We start from the raw sequence: 20,629 nt of genomic DNA on the forward strand, positions 1-20,629 counted from the left end.
TGACCCTGCAAGAAGGGCCAGTTCCAACAGTCTGTAAGCACTATTTTCTTTAATGCCTTTCTCCTACTGCAGGCATGACATACTTTCCTGCAACGTTCATCGTGCCAAGCTCGTTTTCACTTTCCAAGCAGCCCGTCCGTGGCAGTCGAGGTCTCGCATTGACACAAGTTTGAGATTTTGGTATTGTAAATGACAATGCCTTTTATTTATGTAGTAATTATCAAAACAGACAAAGGCATTGTCATTTACAATGCCAATAGCATAAACTCTCGCAAATGCGAGACCGATTGCATTGCAAATGCTTGTTAAAGGTATGTGAGAAAGAGTAGAGTATGCGTCATGTAGCATCTATTCAAGCGACGAGCCGTGGCTATCCTGTTTCTTTCAGAGGTCAAGCTAGCTTGGTCACTGGCAGAGATTCTTGTATGTTTCTGGCTATGGCTGTTCCTACAACAGGTTGCTGTGTTTCCGAGTTTTGGGGGGGATAAAATATCACTTTTGGTCTGAAACCGTTTACTAGAACACAATAATATTAGTTACGATTACTGTAGTCTGCACACTCCAAAGTAAACTATAGATGCTTTGATTGAATATTTGAAAATCTGATCATGTGAGGTTTGGAAGGGTTTCAGCTTAACTCCTAAGTTTTAATATTGCGTTTGAAAACCATTTGATCAATAATGTCTCGAATGAGTTTGTTGTTTCTTTGTGGTTTCTTATGGTTGGATAAGAGACAGTTGAGCATTGTTCCCAAAAAGTTGAGTTTCATAATCGCCCTTCAGTAGAAATTTGTGAATGTCTGATGGCATGTAACAGGATTCTGTGTTCCATGAGTATATATTGAGGACTGTTAATGAATTTGAAAGCACCCTTTGGATATCAGGCAAAGTAGTTTAAGCAAAAATATTTAATTGAATCCCATCAAAGGTGCTAGACCTTGGGCATTTGAACGTTATGGAACCATATCCCTTCTCTCCCATTCACGGATCTTGAGCCCTGTGAATGCTTGTGTATGGTCACAAGCAGTGTGTTTGGGTGATTATGGTTGTGCAGTTTTTCATAACTAGCGAGTTTGTGTTTTTTTTGTTTTTTTTATTGTAACAAAGTCCCTTCAACTGAAGGTTTTTTGGGGAATGCATTTTTTTAACAGGTATCTTATGTTCGTATCAGCAGGTTACTGATGAAGGGCTCACACTAGCCTTTCATCAGTCTGTCGGCGATACGGATCACTGAATCCAGTAACTGTGAAACCTTTTATTTACAGCATTAAAAACGCACATCTGACAGCAAGAGCTTTGTAGAAGAGTTTGTGTCTGTGTAAAAATCAAGAGAGCGAAACCATTATGGGAATGTGTATTTCACACCTATCGTTCCATCAAGTGTATTACAGCAATATAAGACTAACCATGGAGTAGTTTATAAGTGTATGTTAAACTATATCTTGGTGAATGATTGTGCATTGTTTGTTTTAAAGTTGCATAATTCGTGAATTTGTGACACAGAACATCACTGTGTCCTTTCTTGGGAATTAAAATTGCCATTCTGATTGACTTGAAATAAAAATTTAATCACAATACCTATTTAAAATATTTATAATTTTGGCTATCCTATTCTAGATCGCTCGTTCAGAGAAGAAAATTCAAATAGTAACAACCGGTGTATAGAAATATTTACAATGAGAAGCACCTTTGCAAAAAATGAAACATTTTTATGTATTTCAGACTGTAGTGATTTAAGGTGACTTTATGTACTAGAATGTTAAATTATTTTTGCTTTTCCCTTCTAGATTGGCCGGTCAACAGAAAGTCCCATTGACTTTGTTGTAACGGACACTGTCCCTGGTAGCCAGAGCAATACAGATACGCAGTCTGTGCAAAGTACTATATCAAGGTTTGCGTGCAGAATCATTTGTGAACGAAATCCTCCCTTCACAGCAAGGATCTATGCAGCAGGCTTTGACTCATCAAAAAACATCTTTCTTGGGGTAAATATTAGGTTTTTAGCCTAGTGTTGTAAGAGGCCACTCCGCGATTCAATTTTGGTTGAAAGCTTTATCATCTTTGATGTTCTTCCTTGCAGGAAAAGGCTGCCAAGTGGAAGACGTCGGATGGACAGATGGATGGTTTAACTACAAATGGAGTCCTTGTTATGCATCCACGCAATGGATTCACTGAAGACTCCAAGCCCGGTGTATGGAGAGAAATATCAGTGTGTGGGAATGTGTTCACCTTGCGAGATACCAGATCGGCTCAGCAGAGAGGAAAAATGGTAAGTAATAATCTCTTTAAACAATACGGTTCTGAAGGAGAACTTAAGGCCCCATTCTGCGAGTATAATATGTAGGCTACAGTAAAACTGTTCCATGTGCTGATGAGCAGGGTAAGGGTTGCTGTTGTCTTTGAATCTGGGCCGAAGATATCTTTTGTACGTTCTTGTCTTCTAAAAGATCTGTATAGTTCAGTCGTTCTCATAATGTTTAGTGACTCCCCCGGGCAGATTTATTGTGTTACCATAAGTAAAAGATTTTTTCCTTTTATCTTCCATGTCTGATTAAATGTTACTCTTCATATATTTCTGGCACTGACCGCTTCCTTTTCCTTAGATGTGGTTCTCTTAAGGTTTACCCTTTGCCTCCACACCCTATTGCTTTTACTGATTAAGACACCCACACAAATTGCTTTATGGCACCAGGTCTACTTTGGACAAAGCGCATAGTACTTGTGGGACACAGTAGTTCGAGAAACTGAGAGAGGGGCACCTTGCATGTCTGATTAGAAAGTGTTGGATACTTCGAGAGACTCAGTATTTTTTTTTTTTTTTAGAATTCTTTTTATTGGACAAGCTCATAAGACAGTACATTATGAAACATATATGCATTGTACATCACTCGGTTGGTTGATTATGAAAGTATAACGTAGGGGGGATTGGACAAACACAATCGTCGTAGGAATAAACCTAATATTAAGGTTCTTTCTAAGACCAGGAGATAAGTTACAGCATATACATTATCATACATTGCAAAGTAAGTAGAACAATATCGCGGGCTTCAGGCCTATGTACCTCTGTATCCGCGCCATGGAGACCATATTTATTATCATTTCTTCACACACACACCCTGTTTTTGGATACTACTTCTTCCGCTCGCTGTCACCAGTCTAAATCGTTCTCCCATTCTGTCACTGACGGGGAAGGGGTGCACCCCAGTGCCTGGCGATGTTCCGTTTCGCAACATCTGCTGCCTGTGCCAGCCAGAGTCTAGTATCCCTAGGCCAGTCTTCTCCCTTGATTATTCAGAGACTCAGTCTTGACCACCACAATCTTGGGGCAGTGGTGACTTTTTATTTTATTATGCAACTAGGCACCAAGTCTATTTTAGTCCTATCCTGTGCTGTCTAAATACACTCTCCATACAAGAAATGGAGCATTGCAGTGAAGGAACAGCAAAACTCAGATGAAAGTGGAAAGCTTTCAGTAATTTCTCAATTTTTTTTTTCCTTAAATTTCACCTAAGTGCTACCAGAACATATTCCTTCGGGGTGCTCATTTCAGAATCTAGGTACTTTGTTCACAAGGCACACTGTCCTTTCTACTTGAATGAAACTTGAATGATGACAAGTGAACTTGAACTCCGGGTTTAGTCAGGTACATAAGGGCAGATCTTGTAACTGAAATGCAAAATTGCTTTAAAAAAACAACATATTTGCAGGTTAGAGATGGCGTCTTAAAATTCACTCTATACTTTATCAATATCCAGTGATGTCTCTTGACAACTGAATCAGAATTACTTAATCTCAAGGTGATGTGTGATGTCACCATATGTCACTTTTATTCATCTTTAGGGGAATTGCAGTCCTAGATAAAGCATAGTTGGCATAGTCCCATTCAACATTGGCTGTCCTACCCACTGGCACCTTATGTCGACCCGTTCCAGTCAGAAAAACCCACCCTAGTTACATGGGCAGAAGAACACACCTTTATAGCATACAGTCTGTGCATCCGGGTCAAGACTGCCCTCCCTTCTGTTTCGGGGTGTAATTTTTAATTTAATCTGTCAGTACTTCATACTTGATCTGTCAGCACTTCTTCTCTCTATTCTCACCACACCCTGCCGAGCTACCATTGTGGTATTCCCAAATGCTTTGCAACTTACTACCATGTAAACCATTTTGTATCCTGCATAGATCACAAATGCATACTGTATGTCACTATACAAACAGTCATATGGTTGGACAAGACACCTTGCTTTATGAATGCATTGTTGAGACCTGTGTACACCGCATTACCAGGAAAGAACAGCGGTAAGGCTGTAGCGAGCCATTACTTCAGAATCGTAAGATCTTAATTGATCGCTATAAACATTTGAATATTTTCCTGCTGCGTGCTTGGGCCCCAGTGCACGTTTCATAGGTGTATTGCCAATTGAAATATAACACAGGGTGCCTGTATCCATATGATGAACAGCACCCTTTAGTAGCCTATTGGGCATTTTTTTTCTTTGTCTGGATACAGACTATTGGACACCAAATGAGTAGTTTCAAATGTGAATTGTAGCACGTGGGATGAAAGTGTACAATAGAAAGGAAAGGAGAAAATGCTGCCTCATCAGCTTATATTGAAAGCTTATATTGAAAGCTTATATTGAAAGCTTAGGAAAAGTGTCCTGTTCATATAAAGTTCCAGAAGCTTTCCCTTCCCTTTATACTCCGTACTGACAGTTGCCTCACAGCCAATTCATTTTTTCAGCTCCTGGGAATAGGATCTCAGAGGACAGGTTAGGTTTCACACCTGATTTTTGACTAAGGATTTGGTCAGATCTTTACATTATCCAGGTTCATTCGACATCCTTTCCATCATACTATCAAGTGAAGTGTTTTTTGTTGAGAAGAGCTAGAGTAGTCATCTTCTCTTGCTCTGAAAAGTAGCCAGCTCATGACAAGGACTCTACTTGGTACCCCTTGGTTCCATATTTACGCCCCATACTATCAAGATTAATTAATATCCTAAAGAAACACAACTAACTACCTCACACCCTCTTTGGAGGGCGCTCAGCAACTGACAGCATGTCTCAAGTGAATTCAGAGCTATGCGTGATGCTGTACCTAAAATTCAAACAGATTAAGACCTAATTCCCCTTGTTCTCTCAGCAGCACCAGACAAAGCTTGATCTAATCCGGCTAACATCTGTGAACCTACATTGCCTCATTCCCTCTTTCACCAATACAACAACACAACTGCCAATACTGATGATTATTCAACACTTCACTCTTTAGCAATCACACGTGACTCTCATTGTGATTGGAAAAAATAATCAGTGTTTTATTTTTCTCTTTGTATTTTTTAAATCTTATTAAATGAATTATTTCAAAGAGAACCAGTTCATGTTATTATTTCCATGAACATTTCAACCATTTTTTTGAACCACAAGGGACAATGTAACCATATAACACATTTTTACAAATACAACCGTGCATTACATTTCACAGTTAAAAGCATTTTTACTGGATGTGAGCAAGCTCCGATTCCATCCAACACTAGAAAAGGAAAAAAAAGAAATGAAAGAAACCCAAGGGAAAAGTTTAAAAAGTACACCACAATAGTAATATAGGATGTAACACAGACCCATGGAAAAAGACTGGCCAAACCGTTATGTATTCAGGTAATATGAAACTCAGATTCATTGATTGTCATAATATGCTGTAGACCTGATATTAAAAATGTATCAAATATACTGGTTTCAACAAAAGCAACCGGTCAAGGCGTTTCAAACACTGTTGTGTTTTAAGGGTTATCCTCAGGCCCTGGAAAGTGAGCTTTTATAATCTTTCCTGGCACCAGCTGTGCCACTCGGTGCTCTCACACCTACCAAAGTCACTACAAGTGTCAATATTAGAAAATGGCTACTGGACCTCTGACAATGTTTTTAGCCGAGACGACGCAGTCCGGCTCAGGCGACCGTCCTCAGAAACTTGCCGTTGTGGTGCATAGGGCCGGACTCCTCAGCTGTCACACGACCATGCATGAATCGCAGTCTCACGCTTTGAATATTAATCTCATCCGGTCGCCTGTCTATCTTGAAGCCAGCACCTCGTTCCCTCTTTGACAGCCAGTGCGAAGTCACTTGGAGTTGTTCTATACACAGACCCATCCTTAACCCCCTGGCTGCGGCCGGAATTCCGCGCCTGTGCGGCACATTGCGATCGTGGGCGTGGTCATGACGGCTCCCGGCTGTCATCCGCACACGCCCACCGTAACTCATGACGGCCGGGAGCTGTCATCAGCACCGAACGGGTTAAAGGAACATATTCCAAAGGAAGTTTTGTTTGGTGGATGGATATATATAATATAATATTTCCAACCAGCAGGTACAGATTAGTACATAATATGTCCTCATTCGGGGTAATCTGTTAACACCCTGTCCAATATTTGCTAATTTGAAACTGCTGATTAGTGGTACTGTAGCTCTAATGCCCCTCGTCCAAAGGTTTACTTACGTTACCAAGTGGGGATGCTGCTACTTGGTGGTCAAGACCATACATTCTGCAGTATTCAGAAGTATAAAGGCCAGTGGACACATACCCAAGCCTTTCCTGTTGAGCCGTGATTAGAAGTATGGACTTTGTGTGCTTCTAATTACTTTTCAGCCCTTTCGATTTTTAATTTTGCAACATGTTTTCAAGATGTGTCTGTAACGTGATAACACATTAATGTGGAGCAATGCTTTATGATTGCTCAGTTGGTTATGTATTATGTTATGGGGTGCATTGTTTAAAATGTGACTGCTGCAGGTTAAAAACTGGTAGCACTGTCAACCACTTTCCTTTTGAATATAAATTACCTCGATCCAACAGATAATCTTAAAGTAATCTGCTGCCCCTTTAATCATCAGCATCTCATTTAATGTCATAGCTTTTTTTGGCAATGCAGTCTACCAAAACTATTATAGTGCAACACCAGATACCCACTACGTTAATTCCATCATGTTGTTCCTAGACTGACTCTATGACACATTTACCTTTGTAGCCTGTACACTGTGCGGGCTGTGGGTTGCTTTTCCATCTTTTCTGAATAAACGGTTTGTGGTGTCTGTAGCTGTAGATGCTCATGCTGTGCATGCTCCTACCATCTAGTGTTGGGCTCGGACATGTGCAACTTGTTTTTCTTCTAAGAAGTCTTTTCATATCACAAGGTATAGTGACTCCACTGGTTGCTGATAATGCAAATGGGCATCAACTTTATTAGATTATTTTTTCACCATTACCGGGTTCAGACGTGTCTATGGGAGTTCCGGTTCGACGTCATGTGGTATTCTCGGCGGGCCTGAAGTGTGGAACCAGTGATCCACTGGTACCATCCTTATGTGCACACAATCTTTCCTCCTATTGAAAGAGGATCCAATAAGCTTTTTTTTTTGTTTCAGTATTTGTTCTTTTTATTTTTCCATCAATTTTCAAAAGTATACCATATATAACATTTTATGGTCTTTCATAAGTTTCAACATGTGACAAAGTCCGTTAAACAGATCCAATGCATTTCGGGCCATTAGTTGTGCCCTTCATCAGGGAAAAGACACTATAAAGTAAAACATAAGTAAACTTGCTGTCAGTGAATCTCTTATGTAACAAGGAAAACAGTTTCATGTGTGGTGCTCTTAGAAATGTGGGTTGATGATGACAAGTGGAGATTTTATGGTGTCACCTTAAGAAAACCTAAATACCCGTGTATTTTAAAAGAAAGTTATCTGCCATCTTACGTGTCACTGGCTCTGTGGAATTTCTGTGGGGGAAAAAATATAGGGAGAATATATGTGTCGGCAGCCTCCATATAAGTAAGATTTGAAAGCCATATTGCTACCGTGGTGGATTAGTTACTAGTACTAAACAGTGTACTATGATGACTAACCTTAAGATGTGGTTTAGATGGTTCGTCAGGGTATCTGCATGAACGCTCTTCATTCACGGACGCTGGTTTAGACGTGTCCGCCATTGCCCACGTTTTAGTCAAATTCAAAGTTCCGATCACGTGATAAGTATAACTGAAAACAGACTTGCTGTAACGCTCCCATTCTGGAGAAAAATTCCTACATACTGATGCGGCATGAATTAACTTTATCCTCGTGTTAAAATATTCATGACCTAATCTTACTCAGTGTGTGTTGAAGTAGGAAAATTTAATTGAAATTTAAAAATGAAAAAAGGAATAAATGTATCATACTCTGGGGGATCGAACCGTGTAGGATGAGCGTGGCTCGCAAGTGTCTTAGTGAGGCATGCTATTATATCCTAGCTGGTTATTGACGTTAGTGGAGAGGGTATTAGTAATGAAATGTATGTTAACCCAGTACAATTGACAGTAGTTCATAGATGATAAACGTTTGGAACAAACGAAATAGAAAAAAATAGAGTAAAGTGTCACAGGGACTACAAAGTCGACCTTGGGGCCTGTTCAAAGGTAACATGATAGTTCAATTCTGTCATTTAAACCAAAAGGCTTGTGCGTTGAGAGTCTTTGTATCCAAGCATTTTCTCTTTGCAGCAGAAATTTGATATTGTCTCTTCCTTTTGCTTTATGGATGGTTTCCAGTATGATAAATTTCATTTGGGAAATTTTATGTTTTTCTTCAAGAAAGTGGGTTGCCAATGATGACTTCATGTTTTTAAGACGGATGTTTGATTTGTGTTCAGTAAGTCTTATTTTGATACGACGTTCGGTTTTTCCGACATACAGTTTGCCACATGGGCATTTGAGTGCATATATAACATTACTGGACTCACAAGTAGCGTTCACTTTGAGTTTAACCTCATATCCTTTCCTAGGATGGTTAATCTGGTTTCGTCATAAAAACCTTACGACCCACTATATGTTCACCATGTCCCTGACGACCCATTGTATTACTACGATACAGACCACCCCCCCCCCCCCCCCCAGTTGACACTGATCCAGCCCTATGTCCCACCAAGCCTTCACCCCCTGACGAAGGCACCTTTATATTATGATATTTTAAACCAGGCAGCCACCTGCCACAAGGTGGAAATTTATGTTAAGCCTGACCAGGTTGACTTCCTCATGGAGATCCTCTCATCCACACAGAGGTCACTCCAGTACCGGTCTATGTTGACAGACATGCTTAAGCACACTAGGGACCTCTATAAAGAACCAATGAAGGCGCGAGTCGTCTTGCCAAGTGTGGACAAAAAATAAAGAGCGTCTCGCTCTGATCCAACTTGTATCCGGGACCAGCTAACCCCAACTCCTTGGTCTTGGACACAGCTAGAAAACGTGCTAACTTCCAGGGCACAGAAAATGACCCACCTCCAGACTGGGAAATGAAAAATATTAATGCCGGAAGCAAACATGTTGCCGCACATTCTGACACCCATTGGCTCAGTACCAATTCTATGGGCCTACTTGGAGCATTACCAATTCTATAGGCCTACTCTCCAGGTAGGACCGGGCCCACTGGGATCAGATGGAAGACCTCATCCTACACCTCCCACACAAAAATATGAAACTGGGCCAGTTGTTGGATATGGAAGGAAAGATCATTTCCAACACCAACATTAGGTGTGCCTTGGATGCAGCCGACACAGCTTGGCTGTGAGTGCCTAGGTTTAAACAAGAGGTACAACATCCTCTCCTTGACATGCCTATTGATGCGAAGCACCTCTTCGGCATGCAGGTAGACGAGATGTTGGGAAAGATTAAGGAGCACACCGAATGAACCAAAGCCATGGGCGCACTTCAAATCCCATTTGCCCGTGGCTCCTTTTGCCACTCATAGTATAGGGGTGGATCCAAAACCAACATTCCTGAGGCTTTCGTATCCTTCCCTAGGCAACTGCAGCAACAGTCACCCATGCGTGGTTACTGCAGGGAAGGATACAAGGGAAGCAATGGCAGGGGAAAGGTTGCAGCCCCTAATCTGCATCAAGTGAGAAGCAGAGTCCGTGGTATCTGAGTTAAAATGGGCTTTATTCCAATAACTCGAGTCATGGGAGAATATGTTCCATCACCACTGAGGTTCAGGAAGAGTCTTCTAACAATTAATAACAATGAACAGAATATATACATTTTACTCCTTGTACATAGGGCGGAGCGCTCCAGGCAGAGCAAGAAAGAAAGAGATAAGAGCATGTGGGCGTACATGAGGGTGTGTACTTCGATGAGTCATAGGTAGGTGATAGGTAGGTGTCATAGGTGGGTGGGTACTTAGAGGAGGAGTTTGCATGACCAGCTCGAACTTTGTCCTACTTGTGTGCAACATGAGCATGACGTGCAATTGACATGTAACTGGGAGGAGAGCTGACTTTCAGTCTAGAAGAGAGATCTCTTGTGTCAGGGCGACCAGCACATCTAGTACTAACTGATATCTTGAGTCAGGGGATGTATTATCTGAAGCAAAGGTTGCTCGTCACTAAATGACAGAAAGGACATATTTATTCGTTCGTTGCATGAGCTTTCTATGGATGCAAGCACTGTAATCCACTTAAACAGAGACAGAATGGCTGGGCCCTATCTATGCAGATGGGTTCTGTGTACCTTCTTCACCAGACTGAAATGTGATTCTGTAAAGCAAACAGATAACTGTTATTCATAATACTGTCTTGGCAGGCCTTACTGGGCTTCTTGCGGCTTTCAGTGTGTCAGGAGTCATGAAAACATTAATTCAGAAAGTGGTTTCAGGCTCAACCACAAAAAAGGGTTCAGTACGATATTTATTTAAAAGTGCACAATGCAAAATGCAAATACATGGGCCTTATGCTACCTTAACGTTTGGGAGACTTTGATGACTGGCATTTCTAATGCAGGACATGAATGTAGAGGCCTAGTGATTCAGGCCACTACAAGGGAATATGCATGGATGACATGCACATGACATGTAACATAGGGTATACGTAGGGGGCATCTTGGTCAGGCAAAATTTCATTTTCCACACTGCCAAGCAGTGACGCTCTCATCATTCCCCCTTACCACATAACACTTGTCTGGGACGATTGCAGGGGTTCTGCCCTGCTGGGCAGAGATTATCTCTGACCAGTGGGTTATAGATCTCGTACAGGGAGGGGGTATTCCTTAGAGCTCACAGAAGCACCACTAAATATTCCCCCTGCAAATACACACTCCCTGGAACATCAGCGTCTGCTCCAAGAGAAAATGCATGCACTACTTAAGAAAAGGGTTACGGAACCGGTGTTGCCACAACATCATGGCAATGGGGTGTACTACTTTCTGATCCCCAAAAGGGTGGGTCCCTGAGGCCCGTCTTCGACCTCGACTTGGGGCGCCTCAACAAGAATAGCCTGTCAGAGCACTTACACATGGGGACGCTCCAGGATATCATTCCTTCCCTACAACAAGGTGACCTTATGACCACCCTCATTCGGAAGGATGCCTACTTCCACATACCCATCCACACTGCACCTTGAAGATTCCTACAGTTTGTGGTAAGTGGACAGAATTATCAAATCTAAGTGCTGTCCTTCAGTATAACCACAGCCCCCAGGATGTTTACAAATGTCTTGCAGTAGTAGCTGCTCACCTCCAAAAAAAACTGCGTTCTCGTCTTCCCATACCTGAACAATTGGCTGATCAAGAGAGCCACGCTACAGAAATGTCCAGCGCACACTGACACCACCATAAATCTCCTTCACAGCCTAGGCTTTAATGTCCATGCAAACAAATCCCAACTCCAGCCCCTCCATGTGCAGCCCTTCCTCAGGGCTATACTTGACTCTCGAGTAAGGAAAGCTCACTCCAGCCCAGCAAGGGTACATGCATTACAAACACTATTACCTCTGTTGTAGCCAGATCTCTAGGTAACGGTCAGAAAGGTTATGTGTTTATTCGACATGATGGCATCCTGCATCACCATAGTTTCTCAGACAGGGTTACACATGCTTCTGTTGCAGCAGTCCCTAGCTGCATAATGGTCAAACATAGAGGGTAATTTGTAGGATTCAGTGTTGATCTGGGGCCGTATTAGTCCCTCTCTGCAGTGGTGGAATGCAAACAACCTGCTGCAGGGATGGCCCTTTCTCAACCCTGTTCTGCAAGAGACCATCACCATGGATGCCTCTCTCACCGACTGGGGAGTGCATCTGCCCAGTGGGTCTCCACATCAACCACCTGGAGTTGAAAGCTATACAGTTAGCCATCAAGGCTCCCCTACCTCGCATTCAACATAAAGAAGTCCTTGTCCATATGGACAACACAACTGCCATGTTTTACCTACCAAAACAGAGGGGCACGCACTCACTGAAGTTGTCTGCTTTAGCCTAGAACATTTGGCGGTGGGTGATACATCAGAGTCCATCTCCTCATGCAGTACCTTCCCGGGATGGACAACAATTTGGCAGACCTGCTCAGAAGGATGCATCAAGACGTCCATGAATGAGGACTCCACCCACAAGTTCTAATACTGTACCTCCACCATTGGGAGTACCCACAGATAGACTTGTTTGACGCTTCTGAAAACTCAAATTCCCAAGCTTTTCCTTCAGTCTTCCTCATCCACAGTTCCTGGGCAATGCACAATGGATGAATTGGTCATGGATATCTGCTCATGGTTTTAGCCTCACCCACTTCTTCCATCCATGGTTCAGAAACTCAGATAAACATCCCTCACGCTCATTCTAGTGGGCACGCCAGCCCTGGTTCATTATCTTTGTCTATCTCGCTCTAGTGCCTCATAAGAAGCTTCCCAACCGACCGGATCTTGTCTCCCAAAATCAAGGCACACTCAGGCAACCCAACCCCTGACCTGACAGCTTGATCATGTGATGTGGCTCCTGAGGTCTTTGTAGAATTTGGCTACCTCAATCTCCCCGCAGAATGCATGACCATTCTGAAGGAAACATGAAGGCCTACGATTAGAGCCTGCTATGCGGACAGGTGTAAACGGTTCATACACCACTGACTTCCTAAACATATTGACTCTCTCCCAGCCTCAGTGCAGGACACTATTTGTTAAATTCTTCACCTGCAGAAATCGGGTCTTGCCTATACCGCTATCAGACTTCATTTAGCTGCTGTGGCTGCTTACCAACAAAATAGCGAACATACTTTGCTTCTCAAATTTCCTGTTATCAAAGCTTTCATGGCAGGGCTACACCACCACAGATGGCCTGCTTCTGTGTGGAACCTCAACATAGTTGACTAATGGGCCCTCCTTTTGAACCACTTCACTTTTGTCCCTTTCCGTTCCCCTCCTAGAATGTGGCTTTCTTTGTGGCCATCACATCCATCCGGCGTTTCAGTGAACTGCATGCTCTTACCCTGGAAGAACCTTTCTTCCAGATACATCATGATACTGTAGTCCTAAGGATTGACCCCAGATTCCTACCCAAAGTGGTTTCTAGTTTTCCTCTCAATCAAACAATAGAACTACCAGTGTTCTTTCCACATCCATTAAAACAAATCTATGCAGCAGTATTTCACCTATGGTAATTTGACAGCACGAGTCTTGAAGTATTAGCCTCATGTTTCCTAAATAAGTCGTCTGCGAATTCATGAAGACAGTTATCAACAATGTTGGTTTATTTCTTACACTGTGTATTATGCAAAGGTTCATAAACGTGAAACCAGGTCGCAGTCTAAGTAAACAGCTCTGACTTTAAAGAAGATTAATCTGTCCACTGACCTGGTGACAACTTTGTGGAAGATGCACACCAGGAATCTAAATAGGAATTTACACATTTTCAAATGTTATCTGCCTACCGCTTGGTCTTACAGAATTGCACCTTGATTATGCTGCTTGATAAAGCCTTTAAAAAGGCACAATAATAGTCTTAGACACATCATTGAACAAGTGCGCCACATCTTCAAAGGAATCTGAACATTTTTCTGGTGTCATTGTTAAAACACAATTGTTAACCTATAGCTTTCCACAACCTGAATATTTAGACAAGGCAAATGATCCCAGAACTGTAGTCGTTCATAAAAATTAAGGTTGGTGAACATACTACTCATCCTGCATTCCAAACATCATTCACAAGAACATTTCCACCCTTCATTGTGAAAAAAATATTTAGGCAAAGAACATTCACTGTATCAATAAATTTAGATTTCTAGCAGTAGAGCATGCTCTGCCTACTTTGGATATCAATAGTGTTATTGTACTAAATTGACAGAACAAAGCCTTTGCTTAAGGCTCTTTGTATCTTTTTCCAAACCACGTAAGGGGCATGCTTATTCTGAGTCAGGGGTGACACACTGGCTTGTAAAGTGCATACAGACCGGTTATGCTTCGACAAAAAGAACCCTTGCCTATACCTCCCAGACCCTACTCTCCCTGTAAGAACGGGGCTTCTATGACTTTTATGGGCAATAATCCTATAGCTAACATCTGCAAAGCAGCTACAAAGCAAAACAGCCACTTGTTGAATGTTAATGAAATAGGATATCGTACCATGTAGTAACAGATGTATCATGCAGTTGTTAGTCTTGGAGTGCAAGAATCTTATCTAACCGTGCAATTTCTTCTTTTGCAGGTTGACAGCGAAACAAACGAACTTCAAGATGGTTCACTAATAGATCTCTGTGGGGCAGCATTGCTGTGGCGTACTGCGGAAGGCCTTTCACGCACCCCCACTGTGAAGCATTTGGAAGCACTGAGGCAGGAAATAAATGCAGCCAGACCCCAGTGTCCTGTTGGATTTAACACGTTAGCCTTTCCTAGTATGAAGAGAAAAGATGTTGTTGATGAAAAGCAGCCATGGGTGTACCTGACCTGTGGTCATGTTCATGGTTACCATAACTGGGGCAATAAAGAGCAAAGAGATGGGAAGGATAGGGAATGTCCAATGTGCAGGTCAGTTGGGCCCTACGTACCGCTGTGGCTTGGCTGTGAAGCTGGATTTTATGTTGATGCAGGACCTCCAACTCATGCTTTCAGTCCATGTGGGCATGTGTGCTCGGAAAAGACAACGGCGTATTGGTCTCACATCCCGCTTCCACATGGCACTCATACGTTCCATGCAGCCTGCCCCTTCTGTGCACATTCATTGGCTGGAGAGCAAGGTTACATCAGACTTATTTTCCAAGGACCTCTTGACTAGCAAAACGTTCCTCAATGACTCTGCAAGCTGAGCAATTTCCCTTTATTCTTTGTATTAAAACGACTGAGAGTATGCGTTAAAATGAAGACATTTCTCTGTTTTGTTACTCGTTAAAAGTAGACCAAGGCAGAAAAAAATTACTAATTCTTGGTGGTTTTTGGGGAATGAACGATTTGAGGGGATTATGCAGCATAACATTGTATGCCTTCATAAAATATTTCTGAATGACTTGAGATCAGTATTTGAACAGTTATTTGTGTAACTCAAGAAAATACTGTCAATTCAAACTACATTAGTTTAACTGTTCAGACGACACACCTTGTAAATTATAGTAACCTAAATTGCAACCTTTTATAGCAATCTTTCTTATTGGAAATCAAGTTTCACTGGGCAGGTTAGTTTGTCAAGCTGTAGTGCATTGAATGAATTGCTTTTGAAGGTAGACAAGTTTAAGGAAATAGTTTTTGATCTACAATTGAATCAGCACTAATTTGTATGTTTCACCAAACAAACTGCTTAGAACTAGTGTAGATAAAGCAGCAAAGTAGGTGATTTGTAAAGAGGCTAACTCATACGTAAGTTGGTCACTAGGGAAGATTTTTTTTATTGTAAATTTGAACCTTAATATTCATTATGCAACTTAACCTCGAGTGTCCGTTTCTCCCTTTGTTCTCCAGTGTTCCAATTTAAACAACGTTTCATGGGTTTATATTTTAATCCTTTGAACAACTGCAACTTCCTTCTCAGGAACAAAGTTTTGCCTCATCAGAAAGTTCACTTACATTGTATAAGCTCCAGAAACGTAGTTTACCTGTCTCAGCTGAAATTCTCGATATTAGACGCAAATAGAACAAGTTAGGCATTAGAACATGTGAGCATTAATAAGCAGTTTACTTCGCTGAACATTAGAAATTGAAGATCGGTAACCTGTAAAATAATTCAGCTGTTATCCACAGCGAAGAGCACAGTTGCGCACCTTCCTTGTGTCCAAATGGCGTATGCGGGCTAGACATCCCAAAATGAATATTTAATTTGTCCATAAATGTCTTTGTTGTTCTTCATTGTTGTCTTTCTCTCTCGTTTTGGTACACTCAGGAAATGTATGCAACCGAAAAGCTTACATGAATGGCTACTAAAATTTAAAGGACTCGGACAGATTTGTAATTTTTTTTTTATATAATTGTCAGTGCATTATGCAGTGGAATGAGCAGAGGCCCTCTATCGTATTTGTTCTACTCATTTATATTCAGACTGTACAGTATAGCCATTTTTATTTGCAACATAATTTATTCAAAGTATGTGAGTTAACCCTTTTCAGAGACATCATTTGGTTAAAGATTTACCGCAAAAGTTTTGTTTATGCACATTAAGGGGGTGGGTGGGCTGAGATTGACTAAATTGTACATTTGTCCTATTTGTTTTGGATTGAAAGATTCTATTGAATATTCTTTTTCAGCATTCTTCATAGTATTCTATTAAGCATGTCCGTTTTAATATATTTACTGCAAAATAAGCTGAAACTTGAGTGTTTTTTCCTACTGTGCACTGGCGTCTGCACTAAAAAAAAGTTGTAGTATTAGCTGTTGCTAACTTTCTCTTGTCTGCTGGGAGGAAGCACAAGAATCCAAGCGTCTGCATTGCCAGACTAATGAAGAGCACGATCTCTGGGAACCCCACATTGTGCCTGGTTATGATGAAACTATTAAACATGTTACATTGGTAGGCTGTCGCCATATCTTAGAGAGTTTGAGCATTCCCGGGTTGTGCAATTGTTTTTGTGTATGTCCAATGGGTAAAGTGCTTTTTAAACCGGTCACTGTTCTTTGTAGCTTTTTCCATCGTGCTCACCAGTTGGCTGGAACAGCATGTTGTGTGTGCTTCAGACTATGGTCAGTAGTTTGTCACATGATTGATATATAGACTGTTATTAAAAGGCAGATTATTTTTGAAGCCGCTCAGTTTGCAGTGCCCTGCCATTGCTCATGCAATGGTTGCAAAACCTTTTTTCTATGTGCCTACTGAAACTACTGCAAACTGTTTATCTGGTTTGTCTTTTTCTCTTCCTGTAGATACACACACTGTGTGGTTCTGCACAGTGGACAAATATTGTGGAATTTCCAATGGTTAAACATGGCAAAAATATGCATATCAAAACTAGTTCTTTATTACTCGATTGCAGTACCGCTGTTTCATGCTACCAGCTGTAACATTGACTTGATTAGAAGTTTTACACGTTGAGAAATGTTGGAAACATCGACTACCACTACCCGATGCCATGGAAAGTTATTTTGCAGTTTGCTTTTATTCTAAGTTAATTCATAACCTAAAATAAATGGGATTCATTGTATGGCTGGAGCTGGACCCAGAACCACAATCAAATGAGCATGCCCAGGTCCTAAATGCCCAATTGTAGTGCCCATCTTTTGGCTAGTTAATAGATCCCTTCTTTTAGTGACAGGGTAGTTTTAAATTACAATATTCAAATTTGTATTGTTCAAACTAGGCTTTCTATGGCTTCACAGTGCATTCTCTTTTTATTTTTTTTGTACATTTTTATTGACAAGTACATGTCAATATATAAACAATAGTAAAAAAAAAGAATTAAACAATAAATCACATTATCTTCTTTCTGTAAAATACTATGAAATGGTAACTTCTCAGATTTTTATATACAAAAAAAACCAAACAGAATTCAGATATCAATAGATACAATATCAGAGATATTATTCATATCATAATGCATCCGACTGTGAATTGGATCTTAGAAAGAAACCTGGAATGAAAGAAGTAGTGAGGTGGACAGGTGAAAGGATGATGTAAATATTATGCAATATGTATTAAACCATATATTCTAGGTAATTAGAAGATAGTAGAGATACTATCCTACAAATCCACACATATAGAATTTCAAATGGAGATATTCCTGCTAATTCAACAATGTCCAATAGGTGAACAGTAAGTCCTAATTAAAATAACAGTATTAATGGCTAAAGCTTCAACAGTCTTAATAAGAGCATGACTGTAAATAATAATGAAAACGAGTTAATACGGAGAGAAGGAAATAAAAAAGGAAGGGACTCCTTTGTTGTCTTTTCTAATTAGGAGGAACAATTGTAAGTATTCCCAGAAATAGAATATGTATTACATAGAAAGCGTCCAAATTTGGATGAAAATTCCAATATTATCCTGCAATCTGTACATGAGCTTTTCATATGCCATTTTATACATTTCAATAAGTCATTCATCATCTGTAGAACGTTGTGGTGTTCTCCAATGTCGTAATATACAACGTGTTGCTACAGTGAGTGCAATATCCATCAATCACCTCGTATGGTTCATTAGATTTAGGAGATCAATAACATCATGTAATATAACAAATTGTTCCATGAAAGGAATGGACATATGTATAGCTCTGTGTAGCGATGCAGTTATGGAAGATCAGTATTCCTTCAAAACGTGACATGTGAATAAAATGTGTAGTATATCGCAATCCTCATGTGGACGCCTCCAACAGGTAGAATGGTGTAGTAAACCTACTGTCTTGAGTTTTTGTCATGACCAGTACCAGTTATGAAGAATTTTGAAAAGAGTACATTTCATTCTGGCCTTTCTGATTTGTTTTCTATGTTAATAATATCTGCGTATTCCTTCCTCATCAGAATAAGCTACATTAAGTAACCCTTGCCATTTGACATGGAGTTGTGATAGTAATGGGAATGAGTGTAGTGTACGCACAATGATATTATAAAATCCAGAGACTGCTCCTTTGAATTTCCCCCAATTATTTAAGTATTATAACACTGGGGAATCCTTAAGCATCCACGGATATGGTCCATGTCTGCTTAATAGAGCTTGTTTTAGTTGTAAGTATGTCCCCTCTTGAGAGCTAGGAGTTGAAATTCTTTCGGAAGCGTTTTAATCTCACCTTTTAATGTGAATAAGTGATTCAATATTAGAATACCTGCTCTCTACCATATGTCCCAATAAATAGTCTGGTTCCCTATTTTAGTGTCAGTGTTTCATAGTGCATTCCCCAACAGTGGCCCTTTTTAGGCGAAACTGGAAACCCATCAATCGTGTTTTATGCTACTTGGTTGGCGTTTGATTGTGAGCCAGAATGTGTGTTGAGTGTTTTGTTTAGAAGTGGTTTGTGTAAATCAATGGGAATTACATTTGGGTTTGGTCTTGGGAGGTTGTTGTTGATTCTTGTATACAAGTTAATGTGCTAAAGGGCCCAAGGTCTTCTGTGTTGAAATTTCATCTGTCCATTGCTCATGCAGAGTAAAGGATCCTCTGCATTGCAGTCCAGGTAGGTAATTGTGCAGTGTGAACCTTCTCTAGCTTCACGTACTTTGCATTATCCTGCCATCTAGTCTTCAAATTCTGATTTTAGAGTTTTTTCTTTTGGGTGTTGGCCATAGCCATGAGTCTATAATGTCAAATGTAAGCCTACATTGCCTCAGTGTATCTCCACTTTTCCAGGTACTTGTTCTCCATTGGGTTCAGAAGCGAGAATAATTATGGAGTGATCCAAGTCAAAAATGTGATGTACAGAAGTATTGGCGGTGAACATCCGCAACCAGGATAGTATGCATCTGAAAAGTAGATGACATCGAAAACAGAACAAAGTGAAACCGTTTTTTCGGGGGGAAATCTTTGACTGTACGAGGGTTGGAGAATGCACATTTTGGTGGTGCTCTTCCACTCAGGACCTTCTTGGTCCTTTTTGAGAGTCATGGAAAATACATCTTTCAGTTCTGCCCCAAGTGCCACTCAAAATTTGCACTGATGAATAGGCGTGCATTCTTTTGTCTCCCAAAAGACTATAAGTTCAAGGCCTGTGTCCATTTTAAACAAATACTCTAAAGATCATAGAGAAATAAAAGTGGGTACACTATGTGTTGGCAGAATGTGTCTTATTCTGATAAGCAGGGATCTGACATCCTGGAAGGTACAGAGGCAACACATCCAGATTGCTGATGTCAAGAACACATTTCACATTAAAAGAGGAGTTAACTCCATGTCTGTGCCAAAAAAGCCTAAGCAAACAATGTGTCGGAAAGAAAATCTTTGGAGCCAAACGCAATAGGACTCAGGAAATGTCAAAAGTTAGCCTGTGTTGTCGAACACCAATGAACTTCAGGTCTTTGAAGAAGTACAAGTACATCCTGTTGGTACCTTTCCAGGTGACAAACCAGGAGGATATGAACCCTCTGTTCTGATGAATCAATTATATGATTGCGCTCTACCACAAGGATGCCTACTCCCAAATATGCATCCGCCCGGCCTACCGCTGGTTGCTTTGTTGTAAGTAGGCATATCTACCTGTTTAAAGTACTTCCTTTAGAAGTCTTCATGGCGGTTCATAAAGTACCTAGCAGCGATGGCCGTTCATCTGTGAAGTAGCAAGCATGTCTTCCCCTTATTTTGATAGTTGACTGATAAACAGGAGTAGCAGAAAACAATGCCTAGCACTCACTCGAGCAGTGATTTCCCATAAATGCTATCAAGTCCCATATCTAACCTCAGTAGATCCAACCTTCCTGGGATATGTGGATTCCTGGGATATGTGGAAT

General features: G+C 40.8%; 1 protein-coding gene across 4 annotated transcripts in view; it reads left to right on the top strand.

The window, feature by feature from the left end:
- Positions 1-16,566, top strand: part of PELI1 (pellino E3 ubiquitin protein ligase 1) — a 272,271-nt gene extending 255,705 nt beyond the window's left edge. For all 4 annotated transcript variants that reach the window (XM_078649426.1, XM_078649428.1, XM_078649427.1 and 1 more), the window contains 3 exons: positions 1,787-1,984; positions 2,080-2,268; positions 14,487-16,566. In XM_078649426.1, coding sequence (XP_078505552.1) covers positions 1,787-1,984; positions 2,080-2,268; positions 14,487-15,053 — 954 coding nt within the window. In that variant the 3' untranslated portion in view covers positions 15,054-16,566. The remainder of the gene's footprint in view (positions 1-1,786; positions 1,985-2,079; positions 2,269-14,486) is intronic.
- The last annotated feature ends 4,063 nt before the right edge of the window (positions 16,567-20,629 follow it).

The sequence above is a fragment of the Lissotriton helveticus genome, chromosome 6 (assembly GCF_964261635.1).
Source record: "Lissotriton helveticus chromosome 6, aLisHel1.1, whole genome shotgun sequence".
NCBI classification, from domain to species: Eukaryota; Metazoa; Chordata; class Amphibia; order Caudata; family Salamandridae; genus Lissotriton; species Lissotriton helveticus.